Source organism: Mytilus galloprovincialis, chromosome 6, assembly GCF_965363235.1.
Source record: "Mytilus galloprovincialis chromosome 6, xbMytGall1.hap1.1, whole genome shotgun sequence".
Taxonomy (NCBI): domain Eukaryota; kingdom Metazoa; phylum Mollusca; class Bivalvia; order Mytilida; family Mytilidae; genus Mytilus; species Mytilus galloprovincialis.
In genome coordinates, this window is record NC_134843.1 from 79,564,416 (window position 1) to 79,576,457 (window position 12,042).

At 32.7% G+C, this 12,042-nt stretch overlaps 1 protein-coding gene across 2 annotated transcripts in view; it reads right to left on the reverse strand.

The window, feature by feature from the left end:
- Positions 1-10,101: 10,101 nt before the first annotated feature.
- The window catches only part of LOC143080448 (leucine-rich repeat and coiled-coil domain-containing protein 1-like), a 99,732-nt gene continuing 97,791 nt past the window's right edge, over positions 10,102-12,042 (reverse strand). For both annotated transcript variants that reach the window (XM_076256301.1, XM_076256302.1), the window contains exon 27: positions 10,102-11,706. In XM_076256301.1, the coding sequence (XP_076112416.1) occupies positions 11,581-11,706 (126 nt within the window). In that variant the 3' untranslated portion in view covers positions 10,102-11,580. The remainder of the gene's footprint in view (positions 11,707-12,042) is intronic.

Here is a 12,042-nt window from a genome sequence, read left to right on the forward strand (position 1 = left end):
ACAATACAATGCACATATATCGGGTACTAGCACCATTAAGTCATGCTAAAATACTGAAATCTTCACAATTCTAGCATTTTAGTTAAATTTTAGACGGTTTTCGTGTAAAACGAAAGTGGCCGCATTCGTGTTCATCCTTAATATTGAAATGTAAGTTGTATTTTATGATAATATATAACATATATAAAGGTTGAGGATGAACACTGATGCGGCCACTTTCATTTTTGACAAAAACCATCTGAAAAGTGACATTTTTCGGCATATTTGGTAGATTTTTCATATATAAACTTGAATCGGATCGTTTTTAATGACTAAATCAGTTAAAATCTTTCACATAAACTAATTGATTCAAATGAAATAGACACTTAAGTGTTTAAAAAGTGGTCTGTATAAATTACAATTATTCACGTTTATTTATTATTATTTTTATTTTATTTTTCTCATGAATTTTTTTTTCTTCCTTTTTCACCTTTTTCATATTCATATATTTATTACAGAGCATGCCAGTATTTATATTTATGTATTGTTCAATAAGTGTATTATGTCTGTAAAGGGAGACAGATTTGTAAAAGCAAATTGCTTGTTTCTGAATCCCTAATATTATTTCATTGTATAATATGTTTAATGTTGATTTATCTGAATAAATATTGTTTAAACTAAAAAGTGGTCAAAATCTTTCGTCAGATGAACCTGAAATTTGAGGCCAAAATCGGTCCTTACCGGACCTACTCCTTTGAAATAATTCAAACGAAAATACTAACGACCTGATTAATTTAAAAACACGATATACAATTAAAAACGACAACCCCTAAATTACAAGCTCCTGAATTGGGACAGGTACCTACAGAATGGGCGTATGACAATTGACAATTTTAGCGTCATGGCCTATATTTTTGATTGCCCATTTGAAGGAAAAACAAGTATACCTAACCATACTAACCATGTAACAGCGTGAACTGGATATTATAGTTATACAGGCTTTATTTTGAAGTTATTTTACTATCATTTTATAACACTTTGAAAATAAAAAAATAAACTATAGCGAAAATGCAAGGAAAGAAAAGTGCAATATGTTACCACATCCTATTATTTCAATTTTGTTTTAATACACCGATTTGGGATCGACAACATTTGAAAGGCCAGGAAATAGGACGGATATCATCGGTTTGGTTAATGTTATGAACTGCAAAAAATATCGTCATACCCGGATTAAAAAGTATAAAATTGTTTCAATCAATTGTTGTCCTTATATCAAGCTAGACCGGATTTTTCACAGTAAAAGTTGAGTCAACTAACGATACAAAAGGGGATTATTTGGTTTCATTTTAGTCCATCATGTATTGCATATGATATTCTACAATTATTGTTGTAAACAAGGACACTTTATACTTTTTTTTTTCTAAATTTGGCATTGATAATGTTACTTTTCTCTGTAGTGGGCTAGAACTTCAATGAAAGATATATAAAACGTCTCGGTAAAATGTCTTCCTCCGTCATAACTATCATGACATTTTAAAAATATTTTTTCGCTATAAAAGATAACTAAAAAAACATTGCGATGATTCAGAATCGTCAGTAATAATGGTGTACCGAACTTATTAGAGAAAGCAGAATAAGAATTGATAGCAGTGGCATCACCTGTACATGTCAACAGTGAAAATACTTGAAATGTAATTTTATGTTAAAAGTTAAAGATTTATTTTTATTATTTAGATTTCAGTGTAATTTCTAAGAATTTGTTTTAATTCTCTAACCACTCTTCTTGCAGATATGTCAACGGATTAGATTTTTGTTTGAGTATCTGAGATCATAAAGATTAAGATTTTTTTTTATCGGTAATTCAATGTTATCATCCATGTATTGGCTTATAACAATAAGTGTTAGATGAATTTATAGATAAGCTGATTTAGCGCCCTTTTATAGTTAAGTAAAAGCTGTCATATCCTTCAATTGTGGTTTAAGTAAATATGTTTTCATTATGTAATGTTATGTATGAAATTAATCTTGAGTAATTCAAGAGATTTATGTGGTCAATAGTCGGATTAAACATAATATAAATAGTCCAGCCTTTTTCTTATGAAGGACTAAATTCAATTGGACAGTAATTTGTTTCGTGATTGTCAGGTCAGGTAAAACAATATAAACAGAAGTGAGACAATTTTGATAAAAAAAAAAATATCAACATTTACAATGGAACTTGTGTTTGTTGTGAGATATTTGATGCTGGCCGAACCTCGACCACCAAGTAACCTGTCAACTCTACCATGAGTCGACTATAGCTTCTACTATGTGTCCGGTAGTCAATCCGTTATGTACCACAGATGTGCACTTTTCCTTTGCACTTTTCCTTTGCCAAACACATGTGTATTACAATAATATATAATACTAGTATCTAATCATAGACCGAAGTTCAAAGATCTTTCATGAAAACAAATTAGTGTTAAAACGAGGTTAAAACCAAACGTACTATTATTTAAATCACTTGTCAATATGCACATCGTATTATGTTATTTATAACTTGATGTGCCCTAGTTAAATTTGTATAGTATTGTGTAAAGATACAGTCCAGAGAAAACCAAACATTTTGATTAGAGTCTCTCGGTGTTGTACATTACCTCTGTGTCTTAACTTATATAACTTTTGAAAATAATCTTATATAACTGCAAAATAAATATTCAGTTTGTACAAAAGAAGCAGCTATGAAATCCGACAAAATGACAGAGTTCTTGTCGATGATAATGACATTTTCGCTGACTTTATTAGTGATTACATTTGTATTCAAGTGGAAGCGATGGAGATCTTCCCCGTCGCTACAATAACTGGACTACTACAATAGTATATACTACGGATGGCCTGGGACACAATTTATTGACAAGTCGTAGTATAATATTCCCAGGTATAACGATATATTCTGAAGTTTTCGAATTCGACATTGGCACTGGAGGCACTGAAATCAGAAGAACACGATTTTCCAATCGCCCACTTTTATTCCTGCAAAAATTTGGAGACAAGAAATTAATTCAATCTGGAATAGTTTGTCTGCAATACATTCTCCATAGGAAAATTGACAAAAGTGTGTTACGAATATAGACGAAGTGGTACGGACTAATAGCCCATTGAACGAAACAATGCTATTGCGCGGGGACAGGCTGTTATGTTGATGAATAATTTTCTCAGAGCATCATGTGATCAAGATTTTTGTATTCAAAGCGAAAAATTATGTAAGCAATATAAAACAATTGTACTATATGTCTCTGGCAATGCCGCAGTCTCAGAGGCCGCAGTGTTCATTACCAAGTAAGTTTTGGAACTTTTAAAGAAGAACAAGCAATCATTGGCTGAGATTTTCACGACAACAATTGTTACTTAAATTCATTTTTTGATATCGATGCAAATGTACGAATTACTGAGGTTAACTAAAATGTGAAAACGAGAAAGACGTTGGATGCGAACAATATCAGTGGAGCTTGTATGGAGAGTGTTCTCTTGAAAATTTTAATAACCGTGGTACAGGGTTTGATAATGCGGCAACTTAGCACCACACAGTCACTGGTTTGTTTTCTATTTAGTTACAATCATCGACATTTAACAACACTTGAGTTGAAATGAATGAAGTTGTTAGAAAAAGATACCCTTATATCAGAGACAAAAAATTCATTGTTAAAGAAAAGAAAGAAAAAAAAAACAGCTCACCTAAGCAACTATTTTGTAGTCGTTAAGAATGGGGACCGAGTTGCAGCTGTTGTGATCTTATTTTCGTAGCCAATTTTCGCGGGAAGTGTCGACTCGTGTTTCACAGTTAATCTGTACCGACAATTCATTCAAACGCATCTCTTCGGAATCGTTGGAACCAAAAGTGATCAACAACTTCAAGTGTCATTTGGACTCGGTCATAACATACAAGTGAAAGTCAAGCACGACAGGTATCCAGAGCTATATGCACTATAATCAGGAAGATAGTTTGTTCAGTGCAATTCTAACAGCTAAGCTAGTTCATTAATATAGTAATGTGCAATTAACGTTAAACCCGGTGACAATTAATAAATAAAGCATAATTCTATTATTTTTGTGATCATTATTTTGTAGTCTCTTCATTCAGATCAAGTTATGATTTAAACCAACTACATCAACACGCCAACTGTAACGTTCGGAAAACTTGTTCACAATGAAACTTGAACGATCAAAAATCGACTGCTATGTTTTCTCTCCTCTCATTCAGGCAACCTTATTTTCACATCCCGAATTATACAGAAAAGGGAATAGGACTCGTCTCCTGCTTTATGTTAAATAGTGAGATATATTTTAGGATACATATATAATTCTAAATATATTTGTATTGAAGAATATTCATGTGCGAAACTGTTAATTTGATGATTGCCAATGAGAAAACTGTCCAAAAGAGACCACCTGACGTAGAAGGTTCAGTTAGCAACTATAGGTATATACGTACGACCCTCTAGCAAAGAGCAAAACCCAACCCGCATTTCAATTTACCCCAATATCAGTGAACTTTTTTTTGTCTTTGAACAGGCTTTATTCTTATATTTGGTATTGGGCATGCGTATATCATCTTTGGACTATGTATGATATCGAGCGTACCATTTGAACTTTGACATAAAGTTCAACTTTTCGTTTTTCAGATAGCATGACCATATTTCTTGATTATTGTTGTATACATACATGTATAAGGAAGAGAAAGAAATAAAATAACAGCGTATCTAGGGGGAAACCCCCCCCCCCCCCATTTGTGGGGAAAATTTGGTCAAGACTTTGATAATGGTAATCACTAAAGCATGAATGGACTATGGCCCTATCCCGTATAAAAAGTTCTGGATCCGCCACTGAAGAATTATACTCAGTAATATAATAGTAGGTAGGTTTTAAAATGGAAGTTTTCTAGGCTGAGTTACGGATATCTTTGACAGGGACAGAAAACTCGCCACTTGAAGCAGTTAACCTAAAAGTTCTTAAATTGTTTTGCAGGGTTTGGTGTGAAGTGAGCATAGTACATTCAAACAAGTGGATCAGAAGATCTGATTCGCTCACGTGTTAAAATATGCCGTTTTGATATTCATTCTTTACGTTTATTGCAATTATAGTAATGCTTACTTATTTGTAGATCTGTTATAGTAGTATTATATATAGATAAGACCGTTGTTTTCCCGTTTGAATGGTTTTACACTAGTATGTTTTTGGGGCCCTTTATAGCTTGCTGTTCGGTGTGAGCTCAGGCTCTGTGTTGAAGACCGTACTTTGACCTATAACGGGTTACTTTTATAAATTGTGACTTGGATGGAGAGTTGTCTCATTGGCACTCATACCACATCTTCTTGTATCTCTTGAATGTAGACATTGTACAGATGTTGTGTATAAATGAACATAACAATGTTGTACATAGATTTACGGAAGACTTCTGTACGTCAACTATATACCCTAAGTTAAGATCATTCAACCAAAGACTTAAGTAGATTGGAATATATTTTTTTAAGTTAACGACCACGACGGGCGCTAAGTGATGGCAATAGCCCACATGGCCGCCATAGGGCCCAGTTAGCTAATTATGGTTGGAAGACTTTAGTACAGAAATTGATCATGGGAGAATGTTTTACAGAAGTTAATATCTTTGTAAAAGACCCCCCTCTTCAGGGGCGGATCCAGAATTTTTGAAAGAGGGGGCGTAGTTTTTAAAGATCGCCGAGCGCAGCGAGGCCAAAAAAATTTTGGGCCCTTTTTAGGACTAAAACATAAAATAAGTGAAATATGCACTTTTTAAACGGTTCCTGGCGTGGGACATGCATATGTTGTAGTTGCTGTTAAGGTGTAAGGGTTGGACATTTTCGATGCTGTATTCTCCCTATTAATTGTCTGTCATAAAATGATAGTATGGATCCAAAGCTATGTACTGATACATTTAATGTGGGATTTATCAGTAAAACATAGACATGGAAAATTCTCGCACGTATGTTGTAAGTTTAGTTAGAATATTAACCTCACAGATTTCTTGTTGTAAACAAGATATACGCTGGGCTATTCGATTGAATTTGAAATACGACCGACACGAGTTAAAAAAAGACAAACAAGCAAATTTTATCCAAATGTTTGGTTGATATGTTTCTCCAACAACATTAAGGGAAATAAAGGGTTCCAAATCAATCAAAGGCTAAGAATGAGTCTGAAATGACAACGAATTTATGAATGAAGGCCGACAAATGGAGACATAAAGGCCACACCCAGCAGGCAGGTTGCAGTCTGGTCTTGAAAAAAGTATTCCATATATATCAGTTCGGCGAAACAGATATTCCGGTCAGACATGAAAACCCCTGCCACAAAAAAATATGCCTGCTTTTATTCATCATGTTCATTTAATGCTAAATAATTCTGTTGTGAATTTTCGTTTCTAATAGCAAAAAAGTGGACAAGATTTTTGTTTTGCGTCCAGAATTTTTGTTTAAGGCAAAAATCAGAGACAATTTTTTTTCTCTCAAATATCTAAGACTGTCTCCTCAAATCAAAGGTTCGTACTTACGACTTTAAATCTATATAGAGCTTATACTGACTGGGGATCAGTATTCTTTATTTCAAAAAAGGCTGGGGCGTTTGGGGTTAAACATGTTTCCGTAGTTAGATAATATTGCTGCGGAACTTGTTTTTCATGAGAGTGTAATAGTCTATAGAGCATAACTTTCTGTTTGGTGGAATAATGAAATAGAAGTCAATATGTTCTTGTTAAATCCTGTGTCGCTTTGAAGGTTTCATGATTGTCATCCTCAGCCTACGCAATGTGTTACAGGGTGTAATTTGAATTTCAAAATGACTGAGAGACGTTTTATTCGACACACTGCAAGTCAACACCACCATAGCCAATCACATGACTTTGATAATCAGTAAATTCCAGCGTAAAATATTTTTACAAGTCAAGAATTGTCGCATAAAAATTAAATAGTAGTACACGGGAAATGGCAAAGTTCACGAAGTCTAGTCTGATTAATCATTTTACAAAAAAAAAGTCCGAGCAAAAGTGGGAGGGGGGGGGGGGGGGGGGCGTACGCCCTCTACGCCCCCCTCTGGATCCGCCACTGCTCTTTGTACAGAAATTATGTATGGAAGACAGTTTCGGTGATATTGATATTGATTTTTGAAGACCTCGTATTGCTGATCATTTTTGCTGTGTTACAATTTCTACCTCTGTAGTATATTTTTTTTGATAATAAGCAAAAAACGAAAATTTGTCAAAAGTGCAAAATAAGAGCAATACATTCTATAAGGAGCCATCTGATAATTTTGACGAAAATAGAAAGCAGATACAAATAATTTATGAAAGATTTTTGTATAGATACGCGAAGTATTGACGACTTTTGTGCAGCTAGACTGTATGGAAAACCATTGTAAAATTATGTATGGAAGACTTTTGTGCAGCTAGAATGTATGGAAGACCTTTGTACAATATAATTATGTATGGAAGACTTTTGTGCACCTAGAATGTATGGAAGACTTTTGTACAGCTAGAATGTATGGAGGGTGTATGGAAGACATTTAAGCAGCTAGAATGTATGGAAGACTTTTGTACAGCTAGAATGTATGGAAGACTTTTGTGCAGCTAGAATGTATGGAAGACTTTTGTACAGCTAGAATGTATGGAGGGTGTATGGAAGACATTTAAGCAGCTAGAATGTATTGAGGGTGTATGGAAGACATTTAAGCAGCTAGAATGTATGGAAGACTTTTGTGCAGCTAGAATGTATGGAAGACTTTTGTGCAGCTAGAATGTATGGAAGACTTTTGTGCAGCTAGAATGTAAGGAAGACTTTTGTGCAGCTAGAATGTATGGAAGACCTCTGTACAATTATATATGGAAGAATTGTGTACTGCTAGAATATAAGGAAGACTTTTCAACTCCTTTAATGTATGGAAGTCCTTTGTTTAATTAAGTATGGAAGACTTTTGATCAGCTAAAATGTATGGAAGACCTTTGAACCATTATATATGGAAGACTTTTGAGCAGCTAGAATATATGGAAGACCTTAATACAATTATGTATGTAAGACTTTTGTGCAGCTAGAATGTATGGAAGACCTTTGTACAATTATGTATGGAAGACTTTTATGTAGCTAGAATGTATGGAAGACTTATGTACAGCTAGAATGTATGGAAGACTTTTGTGCAGCTAGAATGTATGGAAGACCTCTGTACAATTATGTATGGAAGACTTTTGTGCAGCTAGAATGTATTGAAGACCGTTGTACAATTATGTATGGAAGACTTTTGTGCAGCTAGAATGTATGGAAGATATTTGTACAATTTAATTATGTATGGAAGACTTTTGTGCAGCTAGATTGTATGGAAGTCTTTTGTACAGCTAGAATGTATGGAAGACTTTTGTGCAGGTAGATTGTATGGAAGTCTTTTGTACAGCTAGAATATATGGTAGACTTTTGTGCAGCTAGAATGTATGGAAGACTTTTGTACAGCTAGAATGTATGGAAGACTTTTGTGCAGCTAGAATGTGTGGACGACTTTTGTGCAGCTAGAATGTATGGAAGACCTTAATACAATTAATTATGTCCACCCATACTCTAAGGATCATTCAGCCAAACTTTGGTTTAAGTTGGTCTTGTAGATTCCTTTTGTGGCAACAGTTCTCATTCCCTAAGGAAGACTTTTGTACAGGAACAAATCATGCAAGACCTATGTACAGTAATGATGTTTAGAAGACCTATGATATTAATTATGCATTTAACTTTTATTTGAAGACTTTTGTACAGAAATTATGTATGGAAGACTTTTGTACAGAATTTATAGATGGTGGACCTTTGTACATAAAATTATATGTGGGATATCTTTGTATAGAAATTATGTTTGTAAGACCTTTGCACAGAAATCATGTAAAGAAGACTTTATACAGATAATAATTTATGGAAGATCTTTGTACATATACTATGTATGGGAGACCTTTGTACAGAATTATGTATTGAAGACCTTTGTACATAAATAATGTATTGAAGACCTGCTTACATAAATAAGAATGGAAGATCTGTGCGAATTTCATGTCATGTGAAAAACATCAAAGTCCTTATCATTTTTGGGGTCTGCTTGGGTCAATTTTGCATTGACCTTCCACTTGTGGTTCACCATAAAGTTTGTGGCATAAACTAGACCTAATCACAGACTACTACATCATTGATAAATGATTTTTGATACTGCAAATTAATTGGATATTATAATTCTAGCATACAACATCATGTTTTTAGCAAAAGTTCTGGATCCGCTACTGAGGTGACTCATAGGCAATCAAACCACTTCTTGTTATTTTTAAATAGGACATTTATAAGCTTCTGATGAGATAGCTTCTAAGAAATCAAAGTATTACTGAATCCCAATAAATTCCTGAAAAGTGCCCGAAAGTATAAGCCTAAAAGTGTCTGACCACCAATTGAAACTCCCTATCTAACCAAATTTTGCAATTTTCACAGCTTTCTTAAGAAGTTATTTCAAGGTTAACTTTATAGAAACCAGATGTATCCTGAATTGTACATGTATCACCTTTTTACATGCCCATTTTCAACCCATGTTTAAAGTCTTATAAGAAAGAACTGCCTTTTGGAAAACAAGTACTGCTAAAAATAACCCCTTGTTTTCTGAAAAACTTAAATTAATATATTATGGAGTACATTAATTCTCAATAGATTTAGGTTCAAAATGTTCTAAATATATTTCTCTTTCACCAAAAAATTCATTTCTACAAATTTGTTGGTTTGGTTTAGTAACCAATGACAACAAAAACACTATTTTGTGTCAGACTAGGGCTACTTTTACATACATTCTAAATTTGAGGGAGTTAATTGGTGATCTGACAATTAAAGAGGTGATAATCTTAGTGTCAGATCTAGTTTTTATCCAAAACACATGTGATTTGGAAATATTTTTTTTTTTCTCAGCTAATCCAGTGATAGCATAAGGATAGCTAATCCAAGCACAAAAAGGAGCATATTCCAAGGGTTTCAATAATTCAATCACAAAATTTTCTTTATTAATTTTAAAAATATTTTCATGACCATTCACTGAATACACCTACAACTATGAATATAAACCACTTAAAACGAATATCTTCTATATTAATTTATTGTTCAACATGATCATTATATAACTACATTATTTATACGTCAAATAGTTATACAAAATCTGTTTATAATAAATCTATCAGGATCTTTCAGTAAGACCTTTAACCTTTAAATTAAGTCATAAGTACGTCATTTCAATGATTAAAGTTATACATCATCAAACCATATATGGGAAAAAATGCACTTGTACTTTAAAGGCATGTATGATGGTGAAAATTTATTTATCATTAATGAAAATGACAAGCAGAAATACCTAACCAGATTATTATACTGTGAAAAATTCATAAAAACATTGCAATAAACTTACTTTTCAATACAAAGTTTACTTCCAAAAATTCAAATCATTTGCAGTACATGTAGTATGAAAATCTTAAAAAGCTGATAAATCATGATACGAAAATTTCAAACTTTGTGTTTAAATAAGTACACCTAGTCTTTTGGGGTGTGGCTATAAAATATATAAAAATATTTCTTCAAGTTCCTCAAACTACTTAACTCATAAGTATGAAGCTCTACCACACTATTCAATACTTTTTAGTTCTAGTTAAATTTTTTTTACATTTCACCTCTGTAACAAATCAATCCTAAATTTCTTTACTTAATGGAACAGTTATAAAAAACATTCAAAATTATTATGATAATAAAGAAATGGACGGATTTGAAATGTAAAATACAATTGGTTTGTAACAAACATCTGTCAAAATCTAAAATATCAATTATAATTCTAATGCAATTATTTTGTAACAATTGTTCTGATTGGATGACAGCAAGCGTAAAATTCTCTATCTCCTTGTCTGTAACTAAGGAAGCCGACATTTTGAATTTCGGAATGTGTTGACATGTTATTTCTACTGTTACCACAGAACTATGTCTCATCTGCTTGACAACAAACTTCATTGATAATTAATTTTGCTGATGTCAGATCGGAAACAGAAAACCTAAGTTTGTTACAATGATTTTTACTGCATGTGAGAATACAAAGTATTGCTTCACATATAGAGACAGTGAGATATTTAAGTTTTGAAGACAATTTTTGCCTTAAAATCTACCCTCTTTGAAATTTAAAAATCCCAAAATTGAAACTATCTTTTTTCTTCCACTTTACATACTGTGGACTCATTTATTTTTGTGGGTACCAATTTTCATGAATTCAGAAAAACTTGCATTTTCATCGATATTTGATTTTGTGGTTTTGCCAATCTCTGCATACAAAGCCTACAGAAAAATTGTAGTTTGTTGAACATTTAGATTCATGGTTCACACAAAACCCACATCCAACAAGTAATAACTAAGCCACAGTATATGTTGGATTACAATTATATCTATAACATTATTAAATTTGTCCTTTCAGCAATGAAACATCTTAACATGTTTGTTTGAAAGCTTATTTGGCTCAAACATATACTGAAAATCTTCAGTTTAAATAAATAAATAACATATTTTTTAACAATATTAGTTATTGCTACATCAGATCTGTTTGTAAATCACCAAGAGCTTTAGTTAATCGTTTGACTTTTTCTTCTGTTGCTTTCTTGCTTGCGTCTTGATCCCGAAGTAATTCTCTCATTTCCTCCTCAACTTCATACACCTATGTTAAGTAAAATCAGTAATAGTACATTAAATCTTTAATTTTCTTCACTATCTACAATCAGTGCTTGTGATCAACACTAAATTAACATATTACATATTAGTATATATCATTATCCATTATTTATAGTATTCTAGAACTGTCACAACTCAAATATGTCAATAATTTTATAAAACAATCCTTATTTCGTGCCATCAAAAGACATCTTTAATAACCAATAATCATGCAGTAAAATATCTAACTTTGCCAGAAATTTTTTCAAACGATCTTTTTTAATGATTTTTCATATCATGCTATTCGCTTGAGATGGAAAATTATTGCTAGAAACTTAGGAGG